Below are 20,375 nucleotides of genomic sequence, written 5' to 3'. Positions count from 1 at the left end.
TTGACTTTAGGTCAAGGAGATTGTGGATTTAGGAGTTTCAGAGATACAACTGGACACAGATACATACTCTAGAGGACTTATTTTTCAACAAGAAGGAGGCAAAACCTGTTTCTATTTGACCAGGATTTGTCCCAAATCTAAGGAGCAGGTTAGCCTTAAGTGTGTCGGGGCAGCCAACGGCCAGAAGATGAAAAGTGACGAGGACCAGCACTGCTGGCGAGTGGAGAACGTGGTAAAAATACTTACTTCATCTCCAGCACTTCCTCCAAGTGCTTCCTTCTCTCGGCCCGGAGGTTGGTCAGATGCGTTTCCTTCTCGGCCAGCGACTGCTGAGTGGAGGACAGCTTCGCCTTCATGGACTCCAGCTCCTGCTTCACCTTCTCCATGGCCATTAGTAACTCTTCCACCTGCGAGGGATACGGAAAAAGACAGAAACTGAGGGCCCAGGGTGGAGACAGTCAGAGGAGCTGGGCGGTGGGCAGCACCTGGGCCAACAACATTGAAGACACGCACATCGGAAATCCTGCTCTCGCTGTATCACACACACGTGGCAGGTAAAGAACTGCATCTCCCATGGCTGCTCTTAATCATTTCCACTTCAGGACACAAAGAACTTCATTTTCTTTTTGATAAATGCAAGAATATCAGTTCAAGAAGTAACACTCTGCCACAGACAACCCCTTTAAAGGAACTTACTTGGAAATAGTCCAGAAACTTTCATGGAAATAACACTATAATGCAGATAAAAATATAAGGACCAAAATCATAATAAACATTTCTAGAAGGGTTTTAGGACACAAAAGCTATTAAACTTGACTAATACCAGATGCAGAATAAATATAAATGAGTCACTTTTATTTGTTCAAACTGAGGTTCTTCTGTTTACACCATCACCAAGAATTTTGAGCTAAAGGAACAGCTAGAATTCAATCGATAATTTCTTGCTCTAAAGCCAGGTAGGTAGAGTTTTCTCAAGAAAGGCAGAAAGAAAAGAAGAAATGTATCTCTACGACCAGATGGAGAAGAGACAGGATGCTCGAGAAAGACCTGTAAACACACCAGAGAGAAAGAGGACAGATGCTGAGAAGAAACAGGAAACTAGGGGAGCAAGGCCAGAGCTTTATCAGTTACCATGTGGTTCCAAAAATCAGAATCATTTAAATAAACGAGAGGCCAAAATATGCAGACAAAAAGTATCTGTTAGCACCTAAAAGCAACCTCAGCAAGATAACCAAACAGCCAAGTATACCAATCAGAAGATTACTGACAAGAAATAATCTTGGTTATTAATACAATCCTTTTCAGAGGTAAAGCTGAGTATAAGTAGTTTGGTAACAGCAGACTCACTGGAAGAGACCCTGATGCTCAGAAAGACTGAGGACAAGAGCAGAAGGGGACGACAGAGGATGAGACAATTGGATGGCATCACTGACTCAATGGACATGAGTTTGATCAAGCTCTGGGAGATGGTGAAGGACAGGGAAGCCTGGCGTGAGCAGTCCACGGGGTCACAAGGAGGCGGACACAACTGAGGGACTGAACAACAACAAACAGCTGTTAAAAACTAACAGTAAACAGATACATTTAGTTTGCTGGCGCTTGAATTACTTTGAGTATCTTTTCAGAAGTGGTCAAGTTACTGTTCTCAGCCAATAGCATTCTGACTATCCCACCTGCTCTGAAGACTTGTGTTATTATGCAGATCTCCTCGGATATATACTCACATATCTGCAAGCTTTACAACAAAAAGGCTTTGCCTTTTTGAAGACTGTCAATAAAGATGACTCCGCATTATCAGTTTAATTCATATCCTGTCTTTCACTGCTCCAGGCAAGCTATGGTATCAGTTTCTTAGGTAACTTGAAGGGGTACCTTATACATACACAAGCATGTATAATACATTATTCCTCCTCTTTCTATACAAAGGTAAGCCCACTCTGAAAAGTGAAAGTTACAGTCGCTCAATTGTGTCTGACTCTTTGCGACCCCATGGACTGTAGCCTACCAGGCTCCTCTGTCCATGGGTGCCGGGGACCAGCCCCGGCTGACCCAGGGTATTCGAAGGAGAGACGGCATAGGCGAGGATCAGGATACAATAGCTTCAATTAGATATTAATTAAAGATATAAAGAGTAATAGAATAAGGATAGCTCAGTAGGAAAATTCAGTGGAGAAAAGAGGCTGAGTAGCTTAGTTTACGCGGGAGACCAATAAAACTTCAAGACAAGAAGTTTGCACCACTTACGTAGGCCGCAGGCGTCCTTCCGTTCTCCCGAAGGAGAGGAGACACTGAGGCCTCCCCGGTCGGATCTTAGAAGCCCAGGCGTAATTAGTAAGCATGGTGGGTTCCGCGCTCCAGATGGAGACTCAGCCAGAGTGAGAGAGCGAGCGACATGGGGAGACCAGTATTTCGAGAAACTGATCCCAATTCTTTATTTTCCATGGTCTACTTTTATACACTGAGATGTTATGCAAAAGTCACGCGGGGTCAGCAGTCCTGACTTTTATCCAAGTCAGGTGCTTCATACAAAGGTATACAGAGGTCTTAGGGGTGTTACATCATCTTCTGGCCAGGGGGGCCTGCGGACACTTATTTCTCCAGGGCTGATTATTCTCAAAACAGACGCCACCCAAATAAAGTTACATTCCTACAGGGTGAGGGTGTAGTGGGTTTTAGTTAAGGAAAGAATTTACTTAGCCTAAGGTCTAACGTGATTAATATCAAAGGTTAATTCTATATATTCATTAATGTGTGTAAGGGCAGGGGATATGGAGACTTAGCAACAAACGTTGGCTCAACAAATGAAAAACCCTTTACCAACACAATTTCTAATTAGCCCACTATACTTATAGTTTTCTAACTTCTCTAAAGAACCTGTTTTTAGAGGGTTTAAAGCATCTCGTGCCTCTCACAGTCGGGAGGCTGTGAGCAATCACATGTGGCCCGACGAGCCTGTCAGGCAGGCTAGAGAACCTTCAGAGGAGTTTGTAGGTTAAAACACTCTTGTCACACCCAAGAGTTTTTATTGACTGGAGCTCTAGGTTAACTCCTTCTCTGAAAGAGGTGGTGGGGGACAGCCCCCCGTAAAGTCAGAGGTGTAGGTAAGAGCACAAAGTAGTAAAGTAGGCAGGCTCTGGTTATGGGGATAGACGCTCGAGGATTTCCAGGGGGACTCCTGAGGCTCGATCCCGCCTTTGTGTATGTCGAGCCTCCTTCCTCATGACCTTTGCCATGGGCGGAGTACCTCACTCTGGCCCCCAACACATGGGATTCTCCAGGCAAGAATACTGGAGTGGGTAGCCATTCTCTTCTCCAGGGGATCTTCCTGACCCAGGGATAAAACCCAGGTCTCCTGCATTGCGGGCGGATTCTTTACCAACTGAGCCACCAGGAAAGCCCCAAGCCCACTCTACACATACTCTTACGTATCTAAAACTTTTAGTAAACCTTTATTGAGCTAAAAACACACAAATAATAAATGTACAATCTGAAGAGTTCTAAGTGAACAAATCTATGTAAACAGCTCGCAAACCAACAACCAGAGTATCACCAGGACCCCCACCCTCATATCCCCTTTCTAGGTAAAGTGTAACCATTATTGCAACACTCTAGTCTATTTGTTTTAAGGTTATACAAATGGAATTACATAGTATATACTTTTAAGCACTGGTGTTACATCTGTGAGATTCATCTACATTGCTGGGTCAAACTGTAGTTCTGTAGTTCTCATGACTGTATGATATTCCACTGTGTGAAAAGAGTGGAATTTATTGTGCCAAACTACAGCAATTCATCTTCTGATGATACCAGTATTGTAATCCTGGAATAAACCTCACTTCAAGCATTTCTTTTTCACATACACCACTTGTGGACTGGCAATATATTGTTTAGGAATTTTTATATTTATGTTCATGGTTGAGACAGGCCTAAACTTTTCCTTTCCCGCATTAGCTTTGTCAAGTTTTGATGGGAAATTATGCTGGCCTTATAAAACACGTCCCTCCTTTTATAGTTTCTGGAATTGCTACCGTAAGAATGAAATTATCTGCTCCTTTATGTTTATTAAAAATCACCAATATAACTCTCTGGGCTTGAAATTTGTGGGAAAAAATTTTATTACCAATTCTTTTTTTCCAGGTTTTCTTTTTCATATTTAGCTAGTTTTGCTAAAGTTTCATTTTTCTTGGCATTTGCTCATTTAGCCTAAGCCTTCAAATATACTGGCAATGATACCCCTATTCTTTTTAATACCTGCAGGACTTATGAGCCCTGGATCATTCCAACAGTTGCTCACTGAGCCTTCTCTCTTTTTCTCTTTAGTCTCACCAAAGACCAGTTAATTTTCTTAGTGTTTTCATAGGACCAATTTTGGGCATCATGGACCGTTTTTACAAAAAGAGAGAACTGATTGTCTGTTAGACTCTTCACCTTAGGCTACCATGGACCTTTTCTTTCATCCTGCCAAGATGAAAACCCAGCATTTAAGTTCAACAGCTTAACAATAACTTATCTTTGAATTCTTTCTCAATTCACCCCCTGGCCTGAGAATGCCCTACATTCTTGACAATGTATGAATGCATATTTTATTAGCCATCCTCAATTGTTTCTCTGGAATTATTTTCCCAGCATCTAGTCTGCCATGGTTACAGACATGTGCTACCTTTCATTCCAAAGTTACACTCACAGAATTCTGCTTGTTAGTAAAACATTGCTTTCTTAAGGATTGCTTAATTTCCCATCCATTTGAGTGCCAGACCCTCAAGGTAGTTCCACCTCAGATCATACATTTATCCAAATAGCCTTTAAAGCATTTTGGCATCTAATGCAAGAATGGTCCTGTAAACCAGGACTTCCAACTAATCACCTGATTTATACTCTGGCTCCAAGCCAGGGAAACAGCTTCAAAGCCAAACTGAAATTCTTCACTTTCTGTTACTTTTCCACAGGCCCAGAGAACACAGTCAGCTGTCTCCACTCGGACATTCATCCCGTTTCATGCCCACCTTACAATAGTTGTTATGTAGTTTTGGGTACAGACGCTGTAGTCATGTATGGATGTGAGAGTTGGATCATAAAGAAGTCTGAGCGCCAGCTGCTTTTGAACTGTGGTGCTGGAGAAGACTTGAGAGTCCTTTGGACTGCAAGGAGATCAAACCTGTCAATCCTAAAGGAAATCAATCCTGAGTATTCTTGGAAGGACTGATGCTGAAGCTCCAATACTTTGGCCACCTGATGCAAAGGGCTGACTCATTGGAAAAGACCTTGATGGTGGGAAAGATTGAGGGCAGGAGGAGAAGGGAGTGACAGAGGATGACATGGTTGGATGGCATCACCGACTCAATGGGTATGAGTCTGAGCAAGCTCCAGGAGATAGTGAAGGACAGGGGAGCCTGGCGTGTTGCAGTCCTTGAAGTCACAACTTAGCGACTGAACAACAATTCAGACATGAAGGTAATGAAAGCTGAGTAGAAGAAAAGAAGTAATACACACCACACCAAACAACGAAGAAATTCTCCACGATTTTAAAATGTGCTTCGGGTCACAGTACGATTTTCAAAAGCACATGTTTTAAGACATTAAAAAAAAAAGTCCAGACCAGAGCAGGGATTCAAGTATGTAACCTAAACTGCCTCCACTAAGACATTAAGTAGGGAGCTCTAGGCGGACAGTGTGCAGTGCCAGCAGCACCAGATGGTTTGCTTAAATCACAAGCTAATAAACTTCGACTGAGAATCAGAAGGGAACAAGTTACGGCTTCACCACGGGCCGGTTTCCCTAGGCAGCAAAGAGCCTGGGTGCCGCGGGGCTGGCAAAGCTGTCTCCACGCTTCCCACAACCAAGAGCAAAACGCTGTCTGCAGTTTTCAGGATGCTTCTGAAAAATCTTGTCAGAATTTCTTGGGAAGATAAGCGGCCTAAGTCTCCAAAGAGAAAAGGAAAATAATCAGAAGAAAAAAGGAAGGGCACAAAAAGAAGATTATTTAGAGGTTAGGCATTCACTGATAAGTCAGATTTTCACACGGCAAGTCCACTCGTTTTCCTGATTTCAACAAAATTCTAGATTAAGACTCACTCTGCTATACAATCACCAAAGAAAAAAGTCACCTAGCTCCTGAGTTGAGAAGCCTGACTGAAGCATGAATGAGAACAGACACACATACCTACACGTACACATTCCACTAACTTCTCCTAACGAACTGCTGCAGGTGTCTCACAATCAGTACTCACAGGAGAATTTGAATTTATAGAATTCCCAAGAGATTTATGCTAGCATTTATATAAGAAATCTCTTTATTCCAGTATGTTCTTCTGGCCAACACATGGTACTTCTGTGGTAAGACATACACCAGCATATTTATGAATATGGAACCATTACAGCTATTACAATAAGAATAATAGTGACTGGTACTATTTGAGTCCTTTGAAATGCTCTAAGCACTTTACATGTGTTGTCTCATTAAATTCTCACAAGGATCCTATGAGGTGGTATTAATATTATCCTCAGTTCTACCGAAGAGGGAATGGGGTTTAGCAGGTTCAAGTGCCTCATTCCGGGTCACACAGCCAGAGGAGGCAGAGCTGGGATTCCAACTGAGGCAGTGAGGTGCCACTGCGTGCACAGATGCTGCTGCTCTGCCGTAGGGCATCAGCGTCCAAAAGTCCTAAGACAGCTTTCCATGACTGCATCTAACGATCCCTCCAGGGAGCATTCCCAGGCCCACTTCTGCATCTTTCTATCCTTCTTTTCTCTCCCTTCTCTTCCCCGATCCAGATACTTAATCCTCCCCCATGTGCCAGGCACTGTGTTATACCACCAGGGCCTGACAGACATACATGCTTCCCGACTGCCCTTGCGCTCAGAGTCCACACAAAGATACAATCATTTATTAATCACACTCAGCAATGTGTAATCATGAATAGATTCATGTAAGGAAGCACAGGATGCCATGAGGATAAGCAGCGTGAGGCCTTCATCCATGCTGTGGGGGACCGAGAGAAAGATCCCCCAAGGAAGTCAAGGAGCTGGTGCGGAGGAAAATAGTACTCCAGCCCCTGGGCCTGGCGTGTTTAGAAGTCCTGAAGTGCGAAAGCGCATGTCGATCTGAGAAGATAAAAAAGATGAAAGCAAAGCCCTGAGAACACGGGAAGAAGGGAGGCCACATGCAGGAAAGGCAGGAAGCGGTCAGACGCAGAAGGACTGAGAAGGCCTCACGAGGGGTTTGGGCTTTTCTCCCTAAAGCAACAAGAAGGTACCAAAGGACGGGACGAAACAGGAGCAAGAGGATTTACAGTTAAGATCAGGACGACTAAAACAATGGACCAAGGAATCTAAGCTGAACAGAGAGGGGCTAGGATAAAGTGAAAAAAGACACAGGGGCTCTAATGACACACACAGACAGCTGTCGTGGGACCTTGAAAGCTGAGGTGACAGGAAAAGTGATCTGAGAGGAAGGCGCTGTCATGAGGCGGTTGGAGGTGGACTACGGTAATAAGATCAAGGATGTCAGATGTGGGATGAAGAAAGGCCATCCCACTGCCGAGAGGCAGTGACCTCTCGGGCCAGGAAGTGGAGAAGCCAGACAGATGGGTCATCCATGTGGGTGCTCAAGTCAGTGAGGCAGGAAACACTTCACGGAAAAGCTTCACACCTCAGCTGAACAGCCTGAGCCCTGAGGAAGCAGAGGCTCCCATAAGGCTGTGCTGGACAGCGTTATGAAGGGCAACAGGAAACAGGACAGCTGAGAGTCCGTCCTCCAACCCCGAGGTGCAGAATAAACATTTACTGATCACCAGAAAGGCTTGCCAGGTGGCTCAGAGGTAAAGAAACCACCTGCCAGCTCAGGAGACGCAGGTTTGATCCCTGAGTTGGGAAGATCCCCTGGAGAAGCACATGGCAACCCACTCCAGCATTCTAGCCTGGAGAATCCCATGGTTGGAGGAGCCTGGTGGGCTACTGTCCACAGGGTCGCAAATCATTAGACACAACTTGGCGACTAAACAACGGCCATGATCACCAGAAAGGATTGTGGGGAGATCCCAGGGGAAAGGACAGATTAACAGGCAAAGAAGGTCAAAGTGGCTCCAGAAGTAAAGTAAGAAGGTAAGTGCCAGGGCCTGGAGCAGAGCAGACACTCAGTGAATATTTGCTGATGGGGTGAAGGAAGAGACATGAATCTGTAAACTCTGGTGATCTAGTAGGAAACATAAAAGGGAAAAGAGGAGCTGAAGAGCTAGGTTAAGGCAAGAAAGCCCTGAACAGTGTTGGGGTGATGGAACAGAGCTCAGATGATCAGGGGCTGAGGGAGACAGAGTCTGGTAAAATCCAAGATGAGAGGAACAACAGTAAAACTAACTAGGTTCCCTGAAGAGGGCGGGCACTTCAAAATGAATCAGACGCTACCAAAATAGGAACTTAAAAGTTTTGTTTGTTTAGTTTCCATTTAAATGCACATGACTTATATGATAGCATTAGTTTTAACTTCCTATTCTGTTTATTGAAAATAAGATATAAGTGATTCTTGAGGTGACAAAGAGCACTGAATTAAGCACTGTGTTATCTGGCAACTGTCAGATACCACTGCTGTCTGTTAGCCTCCTGACACTATGAGGAACCCAAACCTTAGCACAAGTCGCAAAGAAGACACTGCAGAAACTACCACTTGGCTGGGGAGTCCCTTGATTTCTTGCCTTCTGATGCACTGCTGGATTTCTCCAACAGTCCCAAATAAAATCAGCAAATGATGAGATTCCCCTGGTGGTCCACTGGCTTAGACTCCATGCTCCCAATGCAGTAAACCCAGGTTTGATCCTTGGCCAGAGGGCTAGAGCTCACACGTCCCAACTACAACCTGGTGCAGTGACATGTGTTTAAAAATATGTATTTTTAAAAAAAATCAGCAAATGATACTTTGAATAATTAATGTGCTCCCATGGGTGAGAAATGTACAAAAAAAATTTTTTTTAATGTCCTTCAAAATAGGCTTCACATTCCCCTAGGATGCACCATAACGTCTGATGCTGCATGTGGCTCCCGAACACCCGTACAGTTAAAGCCAACTCATCAAGGAGCTAGATTCACGTTGACTGGCTGTGCCCCTCCACTGGCAGCTGCCTTTACGTTTCCAGGAATAGCATGCTGTGGCTGACACATCTTCAACTTGGAGATAAATTTGAAAAGAGTGGAAACACAATAACGTGAAAGAAATGCTTCTTTTTCAAGCCGTCTCAATTTTCACAGAGGGCGTGGGTAGATAAATCCTATATTAAGTACTCATTACTCCACTGTGGAGCCTGAAAACTCAGACATCAATAAAATGTGGGTGCATGTTATTAAAGCAAAGCAAAAACGTCCTCCTGCTGGGAGAACTTCCATGATCTGAGTCACAGGGGCCGGAAAGAGGCTGTGGAGGGGCCAATGTTTATCTCATGATCGATTCTATTTAGGTGATTTCCTGGTGACACAACATCGAAACTAAGAGCTCAAAATCTGAAGTAAGCACTGAAAACTTTTTTTTTGCAGAGACCATTACTTGATTAATTTCTCCTATAAACTGCTTATTTTAGCAACAAATAGCTTGTACCAGAACCAAGTAAAATATAAAATTAATAATTTCCTGGGTCCACATAAACTGCATGGCTCCTCTTCTACACCTGTGAGAAAGGAGGGCAGAGATAATCTAGATGACATTACATTTTCTTTCTCCAGTGAAGAAGACGCGGCAACCATCATTTTAACCTCTTCTGCACCTGGGTGAGTTAACTCAGGAAAAGAAACACAAGAAGAACCAGGACAAGACTTCTCCTTGAACTGTGAGCTCTGGTAAGTTCTCTCCTGAAAAAAAATTTTTTTGTGCATTGCTGGAAAGTCAAAGTGAAAATGTCAGTCGCTTAGTCGAGTCGGACTCTTTGTGACCTCATGGACTGCAGCCCGCGAGGCTCCTCTGTCCATGGAATTCTCCAGGCAAGGATACTGGAGTGGGTAGAGCCATTCCGTTCTCCAGGGGCTGTTTCCGACCCAGGGATTGAACCCGGGTCTCCTGTGTTGCAAGTGGATTCTTTACCACTTGAGCCACCAAGGAATAGATATAGAACACACCAGGACACAGAAGACACTAGAAGGGCTGTGCAAGCTGTCTAGGTTTGGGGAAGACATTTCCTTAAAGTTAGTTGGCTACACATATGTATAGAATCTAGAAAAATGATACTGATGAACCCATCTGCGGGGCAGGAACAGAGACACAGACACAGAGAACAGACTTGTGGACCCAGTAGGGGAAGGGGCGGATGGAGGGAACTGGGAGAGCAGCACTGACATACAGACATTCTCATGTGTAAACAGACAGCTGTCGGAAGCTGCCGTGCAGCACACGGAGCTCAGCTCGGCGCTCTGTGCTGACCCAGAGGGGCAGGGTGAGGGGTGGGTGGGAGGCTTAAGAGGGAGGGCATATATATATAATGTATAGCTGACTTACTTTGCTGTACAGCAGAAACTAACATGACATTGTAAAGCAATTATCCTCAAATTAAAAATAAAATTAAAAATTTATATGGTCACTTCACAGGGAGAAAACCGTAATTCAACTTTATTACAGAAAACAGCAGTCCCCTTCCTAGCATGAAGTCAAAACATTTAGAGCTAGAGCCCCCTCCTCTAAGGTCAAATGCACAATCTGCATGAAACAGTTTCAGACTGTTTCCTTAAGTTTTCACCAATAAAAACAAAAACTTATTGACATTTTAACTGGAAATTTTAATCCCTATCATTTGTACTGCTAAAAAAAAAAAAAAATCAAGCAGCTACCTAGAAGTAAAAAGTGCTACTTCATTAATTAGAGATATATGTTGTAGAGAAAACGTGATTTCAATATAACCCTTGAAAAAATGGTTACAAAGAAAATACTGGCAAAAGACAATTATTCGTCTGTATAAAAAGTTTATTATTAGCTAAAGGAGAAAAGTAAAAGTGTGGGATTTAATGTCTGGCAACCCAAGGACACAAAGAGGGAACTCACATGTGAGCATGCACACACTCATACACTCTATGCAGGATTGTTCTGGTCTGGCCATAATAAATGAGGCTCAACATCTGTGTCCTGCCTTTACAGAAAACCAGAACACCTGTCGGGGTGATAACTGACTCCACACAGGTGAGAGCACAGAGGCCTAGAGGCACTAGGGGCCTCGCCCTCCATCACCGCTAATAAACAGAAAACGCCACAGCACCCACGTCACCTGATTCTGGCTCAGAGCCCTGCACACCTTCATTCACTCAAGAGGGTGGAGACCATAGGAAGAGACCAGTGAGCACCGAGGCAGAGCTTGGGCCATGCCACACACATACACGAGAATTTTCTGCTGTGCAAGCCCAGCCCCGCTGTGCAGATTTCTCTAGGAAAATAGGTTTCATTAAAAACATCCAGGAAGGCGCAGCCAAGAGGAACATAAACTGCATATAAACACCAGCGGGAAGCCATCTGGCTCCCACGACTGTACCTCTGTCTGCATTTTGGATGACTGCCTCTGTCGTCAATAACTCAGTTTATCAGACTGCTCAGGAGGAGAGTCCAGGGTAAGGGCCAAACACCCCGAGAACGTGGTACGAGCAAACAGACCATCATCTGTCACAGACCTGCCAGGAAGATTCCATAAGCGCCTCCCAGTACAGCAGCAGTCACACGTGGTGGACACAAGCCTAACAACTGCCTGCTTGGAAATCCAGATCTATAGACTGCGGCCCTCAACTCTGGGCTCAACGTGAGGCATGCCAAAGTTTTATTCCTTCTCCACTGCAGTCACTATTTTCATTTAACTTCTGAAAATGCAGATGTGGTCTTTTAGTTGAATAAAAAGAAAAAAAAAATCAAGCTGAAATTCAGAAACAGATATTTCCTGAAGTTCCAGGATAAATATAAGCATGCACTATTTTACCAGAAAGTTCCTAAAAGGAAGACAGGAACAGAGAAAGACAAAAAGAAGTTGTCTTTTAAAGAACTACTTCACAAATTAAAGTGATTCTTAATTTCTTTTTAAGAATTACTTTACAAATTACTGATGAATATAGGGATTTTTTTGTGGGGGGGATCATAACCATCACATGTGGTTATTTCCTGGGGGCTTCAGTTTTCCTTTCTAATTTCTTTAGCTGTTGTCTACTGACCCCATCTGGCAAAACAAGAGAGGAAGTTATACTGGCCCAAGCTTCTGGCAAGTCTAAATTATTCATTTTACGTAGGAAGAAACTAAGAAAACAGAAGCTCAGGGTGGAAGAATTTGAGGGTTTCTTAGTTTAACCCTTCTACAATACATATGGTAAGAGGGGAACCCCATAAATAACAAAAGGTCACGGCATTCTATTAATAACTGGAAGACTTCACGTTGCTGCCTTTTCCTTGTTATCAAAAAGATGCTTGTTAGGATTCTGATCTGCTATTACAAGTTTTATTAAAACTGAGATTTCTGCTTGCTTGCTTGTTCAATAATGATACAAAGATTATTTCAAAAGTGTATCCAGCATAACTGGATAAGATTTTAAATAGAACAAACTTAAGTTTTTAAGTACAGAGTTAGTAAATATAGAGAAATGTCAGTTTAAACCATGCAAATCAGCCTTGAGATCATAGGTTGCTGCTGTCTCTCATTCTTACGATCAACATTCAGAACTAGTTTCTAATTAAAGGGGGATAAAAATTACAAGCAGAGACTGAAGGACAGTTTTTAAAACACACAGAGTTTCATTTTAATTTACATCTGATTTATTCCGCATTTGTGAAGGTGACTACAGCATTCAAACACTTTCAACTCTTTTTCAAATGTTCGCTGAGACACTTGAGTCTTTAGACTTGCTGTTATTTGAACATATTTGGGTGATTTCCACTAACAAGTGGATTGAAATGCAGAATAATATTGGGTTGCCATCACTGCAGACTGTATCATTCCTTTAACTTAACACGCATTTCATACATCTCTCTAAGATCAAAAGGAGAAGTCTAAACACAGAGATTTCTGCTACGGCTGGGTATGGCCATTTAACTGCTTCTTTCAACCAGCCAGAGATGGCAGGACCCTCCTTTGAAGTGGCAGCACCGGTGGCCTTTGAAGTCCCTGTCAACTGCAGAGAGGCTCTGGTGGGGTTTGCCTTGTAGCCAGCTGTCACCGTGAAGGCAGACATGACGTATTTCCAGCAGTCTCACTTCAGTCTGTCAAGCGCCTCATTTCATAACCAGTCACCATAACAAAGGAGACCCGAACTCTGACACCAGAGCAACCATCTACAAGGAAACTTACTAGGTGCATCTTGAAGGAGCCTAATTTAAATGCTGGAATGATTACACACGGCGAAGAGATCACGGCTGCGAATTTAACTGTCACATCTCCTCAGACCCTTGAATGTTAAACACGTAGCTTCCATATGTTTATCAATAAAATGTTTCATGACAACAGCATCTTCAGTGTTTGCACTGATGAAGAATGATGAAGTCTGCAGAAATCAGTGAACTGCTTTAAAAGCACCGTTTACGTTGCTGACAACCAAACTTTCTCACATTGTTGTTGCTCAGTTGCGTCCGACTCTCTGCAGCACGCCAGGCTTCCCTGTCCTTCACTTCACAAACCCCTATCCTGGAGTTTGTTCAAACTCATGTCTATTGAGTTGGTGATGCTATCTATCTCATCCTCTGCTGCTCCCTTCTCCTTTTGCCTTCAATCTTTCCCACCATCAGAGTCTTCCAATGAGTAGGCTCTTCCCATGAGGTGGCCAAAGCAGTGGAGCTTCAGTTTCAGCATCAGTCCTTTCAATGAGTAATCAGGGTTGATCTCCTTTAGGACAGACTGTCTTGCTGTCCAAGGGATTCTCAAGAGTCTTCTCTAGCACCACAGTTTGAAAGCCATCAATTCATATGACATCTCATATTTCCCCATTATTTCACAGCATACGTTTCTAAAGCTGTCCAAACTATCTTCAAGAGGAAAACCTGAAAGTAAATTGGAAAATTATGGACAGACTATGCTCCTGCACTGACCTAAGACATGCTCTCGGAGAATGAAGAATCCGGTGGCCGGAATGATGACCACATGGCCTGCCTGTTAGTAGGCTGTGGCAGCCTCAGCTGATGCAGACGCTACAAATTCCAGGCCAGGTGAGGGGAGGGGACAAGGATTTCCTTAAGTGACAAGGATGAAAACTTGTATGAAGCATATGTATGAAAACGGTTACTTAAGCATGTCATCACTGTTGCTGGATCAACCAGGAAGGGTCTATGGATTCTAAGTTTCTTTGGGGCCTTGGACTGGTGGGACCAGCCCTCCCTATGGGGCTGTCAAGGGCCATGGTGGAGACAAGAGAAGTGTCAAGGTTGCTGATGTCTACCGCCCACCTGTCTCCAGGTGCTGCATGCACACAGCCTCTCCTCACGTGGCAGGTGCAACACGTTACACCAGCACCTTCGCAGCACCACGCACACACCAGTGCCCTTCTCCGACCGCTCAAGCAGCTGAGGCAAAGCAACTCGCCTGGGATCACAATCTGTAAGTGGCGGATCCATAATTCCAACCAAGGCGTCTAGCTCGAAAGCCCGCTTCTTAGCCACTGGGCATGAAGGTTTCCCTGCAGCTCTGGAGGGGCCTCTGAACCAGAGTCACAGCACAGAGTCTCGGCACCTGAGCTGTCACTCCTGCGCTTCTCGGACTCGACTCCCCTCCCACCAACAGCGCCTAAGAAGTTCCGCAGGATAAGAGCGCTTTCTCAGATGAGATGAAAAAGCCTGAGGGAAAGACTGGTTGGAGAGTGAGAAATCAAGAGCTCTGAATTTGGATGGCTTCCGGTTGAGGTGGCAGTGAAATACTGGAGTAAAGATACACAGCCGATATGAAGGAGACTTCGCTTGCATCTCAGATGAGGGAACTGGGCTGAAAATACAAACCTGATGTGGTCACAATTCTACTACCATATAATACAGCTAACATTCTTCAGCAAAGCCTAAAGAATAACCTAGAATGGATAAATAAATAAAACCTTTTCTTTGCCTGACACTAAATAAGACTGAGTGCATGCATAAGCCATCTCCTCCAGGAAGCCTTCTGTGGATCTCTCTGCACTGGATTACATGCTGCCCTTCTGCTTCTAGTTTTTTTTTTTTTAAGTGAAAGTGGGTTTATTTAGAGAGACAGACGCATTTCATGGGCACAACGCTGTTGCTCTCAGAAGGTGAGAGTGGCCCTTCCTCTTCTACTTGTAAAGCCCTCTATTCAGATCCTGACCAGTGGCACTTAGCAAACTGAACCATGATTAAAGACAGGTTCATTCTCCAATCTTTCCCAATAAACGTGAACTTCCTGAGGCACAGGCTGTATCCTGTACCTTCTTGTTTTCAATGCTCAGTATCTGGAAAAATATATGGTATTCAATAAATGCTTATGGAAAAGGCAGCATAAGTAAAAGTATTTTATTTTCTGAGCATGACTATCAATTTAAACATGAAGAAAATATAATTTGCTATAAATACTCAGATCAGTACAGGATTAGGTTTATAAAACCAGACTACAAGCTATCCATTTTGGCAGCAGCTGAAAGTAAGAAGGCGATGGGAAGGCTGGGGAGTCCAGTCACAGGCCCATTGCCGCACCGTCTTCTCCAGGCCGCCCAGCTACCAGTTCTGCTTCATGGTGCTACCCGGTCCGTGTGAAACAGTGCTCGCCCTATCATGGCGATAACTGCTATGGAACTGACTGGGCAGACTCACAACCGCAGGGGATTTAATAAATCCTTAAGAATAAAAACTCTGATGCTGGGAGAGATCAGGGGGCAGGAGGAGAAGGGGACGACAGAGGATGAGATGGCTGGATGGCATCCCTGACTCAATGGACATGAGTTTGAGTAAACTCTGGGAGTTGGTGGTGGACAGGGAGGCCTGGGGTGCTGTGATTCATGGGGTCGCAAAGAGTCGGACACGACTGAGCGACTGAATTGAAGAATAAAAACAGGACACCTGGCAGCAGCCACTGTGCAGACCCCACCTGCCTGCGTCCAGCGCCACTTCCTCTGCAATCACACCTGACAAACCAGAGTGAGGAAGACAGAACCGCAGAGAAAAATTCACCGCCTTCAGAAGTGACAATCGAGCAGGAGAAGCAAGCAGGCGAGCTGTAATGAGGCATGTGCTGCCCGTGTGCACCAGGCACGACACAAAAGGAAGGGTACACAAGTGTAGTGCTACACAAAAGGCACTACACAAAAGGGAGCGGCACCGCGTTCAGGCGACTGTGCTGCCCGTTTCCACACCAAAGAACCAAAAGCTACTGGCAAGGAGGTGCGCCTGCCTCTCCCTCCTGCCGGCCCGGCTGACCGGGAAGGGAGAGGACTTGCAAGCTGAAGGGAGCTCCTCGGGGCGCGACAGGGAGACCTGGAGTGGAGACGACAGTGGTCCAAGGTGTCCTGCAGGCTGTGAAACGTACTTCAGTCAGGTGTCACATTTTTGTTCAAATAATTTTTAAAATCTGCACAATTTTAATATGCAAATAAAAATTTTTTAAAAATCTGTGTTAAAAATAAAAAAGATATCCAGCAAACCACTGGTAAAACCTCATTATCTTCTAGGTCAAGAATTTACACTTAACATACATGCCAAACATACATGCCAAACAATGGCAAAATGGCAATTAAAAAAAAAAGTATTGCCATTATAAATGAGCTTTGAAAGTAAAATAGGTAGTGAGGTTAAGTTGCTCAGTCATGTCCGATTCTTTGAGACCCCATGGGCAGTAGCCTGCACCAGGCTCCTCTGTCTACCACATGTAAAACAGATAGTTAGTGAGAAGCCGTTACATAGCACAGGAAGCTCAGCCTGGTGCTCTGTGATGACCTAGGGGGTGGGACGTGATGGCGTGGGGGGGTCCAAGAGGACAGGTGTATATATATATATATATATAGCCAAGTCACATGGTTGGACAGCAGCAAACTGCACTGCTGTATATCACAACATTATAAAGCAATTATACTCCAAAAAAAAACAGATGAAGGGATTTTAAAAAAGGTAAAACTCAGAACTCATGCACATATTAGTCATATTGAGAGAAGATATTTTCATTGCTCAAAATTTTTAAAAATATACTTTAGGAAGAGATATAAACCCAACTTACTGAGTGACAAGGAAAAAGTCTTGCTATTTTAGAGGCGTTCTTTAACATTTAGTTAGCAATGTGCTCTTTTAGAAAATAAATTTACTCTGGAAGAATACCAGCAAAGGTATTTACAACATTCAAGTGCTAAAAAACAAAAACAAAACCATGTCCAAAATTTTACCTTCACAGCAACATTGCTGAAGGTAGACGTTGCTTCTACCCCCCGGCAACTCTGAAACTGGTTTACAAGAGAGCAATTTTTTACTCTGTGTTCGTACAGACTCTCAAACAAAACACAAAACCTGCCACAAGTTGAGCAGAGTGAAGTTTCAGAAGAAGAAAATCATGTGGAAAAGAGCAAAGCGAAGGTGAGAGAACCCCCTGAGTTTCCCCCTCAGTATGACTGAGTCCCTTCATCCTCTCCATCTGCTGACACAGGTGAGGGGAGGGCTTCCTTCCCTGGATCATCGCCCCACCTCCCTAAGTGTGGGGCGTGGTCTCCACGTAGGGCAGCAAGTAGCGGGAACACGGGTAAGTAAGGGGGTTCTGTTAGAACACAGGAAAGGCAGAAGGATCATCTTCCTCTGATGGGTTTCCTCTGCTCGTGCTTGAAAAGGTTCTGCATTTTGTTTTAATGACAGTTCCCAATTTCCCATTGCTCCTTGAGAAATTCAAGATGCACAGATCCTCCTCCTATCAGGAGGGGCATTTCTTGTCAGAGGCTAAACTGAGGCAAGAGACAGAGATGTTGGACCTGAGGAAGATAGTGAGTACTGCGGCTGAGCAAAAAGTTTGTTCTGTGAGGGAATACGTTCTTTAGTACAGTTCTTGATGAAAATGAAACATAGGCCTTTTATTTGTACTTAAAACCAAATGAACATTTTGGCCAACCCAATGGAATGTCCCTAGCCAAAAAAGCCATTTTAAGATATTTCAAACAAATACTTGTAGATTACTTTGGTGCAGGTGCATACAATTAATACATTCAGGCAAATTAACAGTAGGATTAGAAGACAGATTAAAAAAAAAAAACAAAAAAACAGGGACGGATGATGAAAGCTGGAGAGGACAGTGGGTGAAGGCTATGTGGCCCCAGAAGAACAGACATAAAAGCGGTGTCTTCATACCTTAAACCACTTAAAGCCCCAATGACGGGTCTCATGCAATATTTCACTCAACAGCTTCAGACAGGCAGTGAGAAGCAGAATGGTGGAAAGAAGATAAACAAGAAAGAGAGAAAGAAAAAGGCATGCAATTAAAAGCAAATTATTTACAACCACTTCAAAAGATATTTCCAGTTTCTTACAAAGCTCAATATAGTCTTCCCTACAATCTAGCAATCACACTCCCAGGTATTTACCTAGATGAGTTGAAAACTGATGTCCATACAGAAACCATGGATGTTTACTGCAGCTTTATTCACAATTGGCAAAACCCTGGAAGCAACCAAGGTGTTATTTAATAGGCGAAGGAATAAAATTGTGACACACCCATGAGGTGGAATATATTCAGAGAAAAAACAAAATAAGCTCTCAGGCCACAAAAAGACGTGGGATAACTTTCAATGCAGAGGCTGAAGGAAAGAATCCAGTCAGAAAAGGCTATAGGAAAAAGATTAGGGAGCGGGGAGGTAGGGGGAGATGAAGAGGAGGAGCGTGGGGAGTTTTTAGGGACTGAATCTACTCTGTAGGATCCTGTGATGATAGATACATGCCATTAAGGACTCAGTAAAACCTGTAACATGTGTAACACAGACAGTGATCCAAGATGTAACCTATGGACTAGTTAATAAAGTATCAATACTGGCCCATCAATTTTAACAACTGCATCACATCAACGCAAGATGTTAACAGAAATGGAAACTGAGGTTTAGGAAGGTGGATGTGGAAAAACTGTATGTTGCTCAACTTCTCTCTAAACTAAAAAACTGATCTAAGTATCAATCAGCCCCAGAAAGCAAATTACAAGCAGCTCACACAGTAGCCTAAAAAAGAACATGTAACAGCGGTCTTTACACGTGATTTATTACTAATCGCCAACATTTCTGCATGATCTTTGGTAGAAAAGTTGTTGTTAGTCACTATGTTTGACCCTTGCAACCCCATGGACTGTCACCTGCCAGGCTCCTCTGTCCGTGGGATTTCCTAGGCATGAATACTGGAGTGGGTTGCTGTTTTTTTCTCCTGGGGATCTTCCCGGCCCAGAGACTGAACCCACATCTGTACTACAGGTGGATTCTTTATCATCTGAGCCCACAAGGGAAGCCCCTGGTATGGAAGAAGAAAAAGTGAAAGTGAAGTCGCTCAGTCGTGTCCGACTCTTTGCAACCCTGTGGACTGTAGCCCACCAGGCTCCTCCGTCCATGGGATTCTCCAGGCAAGAATACTGAAGTGGGTTGCCAATTCCTTCTCCAGGGGATCTTCCTGACCCAGGGATTGAACCCAGGCATTGCAGGCAGACGCTTTAACCTCTGAGCCACCAGGGAAGCCCAGAGTATGGAAGACTTGTCACTAAATAATGATCCCAAAGCAGAAAAAAATATCTTGATAGAAAAACAACAACAACAACAAACCAGGGGTGGGGGGAAATTCTGAAAAGAAAAGGGAAAAATGTAAAAAAGGTAATACCCAAGAAAATCCCTCCTTGCCCTTGGACAGTGGCTGACACCACCCTGTTCTCTGAGGCTGTCCACTACCCCAGGATCTGCTTAACATTAATAAACACTCAAATAGAAAGTGGGCCACGAAATTTATCTAAGAATAGAGTGCTAAAAGAAACTCATTCTGGAAAGACTGATTTTCCGTCAACTTTGCTAATAAACGTCAGTCTTTCTACACTTGACACTGAAGAAGCCACATGCCCGTGTCCAACGTATGAGGGGACTGCCTGGTGGACACCATGACGTGTCTGCTTTGCAAGGCATCCTTCTCTCCGGCTATGAGATACCCTAGTTCATAAACAGCCATGGTGGTCTGAGCAAAGGGCTCCCCGGGAGAGTCATGTCACCCTCTCAGTGAACCCTGTTCACCTGGTTTAGCACTTAACGCTTCTCCAACAAAGAGATGGAAACACTGAGAAAATTGCGGTGAGAGCCTTCACTTGTTGAAACTATTTCTTCCTCTCACACCTCCCACCTTTATTCTTCCTAATAAAAAGTTTAACGCAAGGGTATGAGGCTCTAAAAAGATGTATAAAAACAGAGAGAACAGACAGCGGCAGAATTCTTTACCAAGTCACCTCGAGGTGGAGACATAATGATCT

The 20,375-nt window shown here is 43.9% G+C and overlaps 1 protein-coding gene across 12 annotated transcripts in view; it reads right to left on the bottom strand.

The window, feature by feature from the left end:
* The window catches only part of ERC1 (ELKS/RAB6-interacting/CAST family member 1), a 269,160-nt gene that overhangs the window by 115,229 nt on the left and 133,556 nt on the right, over positions 1-20,375 (bottom strand). For all 12 annotated transcript variants that reach the window (XM_005207251.5, XM_005207252.5, XM_010805656.4 and 9 more), the window contains one exon: positions 247-407. In XM_005207251.5, the coding sequence (XP_005207308.1) occupies positions 247-407 (161 nt within the window). The remainder of the gene's footprint in view (positions 1-246; positions 408-20,375) is intronic.

The sequence above is a fragment of the Bos taurus genome, chromosome 5, assembly GCF_002263795.3.
Source record: "Bos taurus isolate L1 Dominette 01449 registration number 42190680 breed Hereford chromosome 5, ARS-UCD2.0, whole genome shotgun sequence".
Classification (NCBI taxonomy): Eukaryota; Metazoa; Chordata; class Mammalia; order Artiodactyla; family Bovidae; genus Bos; species Bos taurus.
Note: the sequence above shows the minus strand (reverse complement) of the source record. Positions and strands in the feature narration are given on the sequence as shown.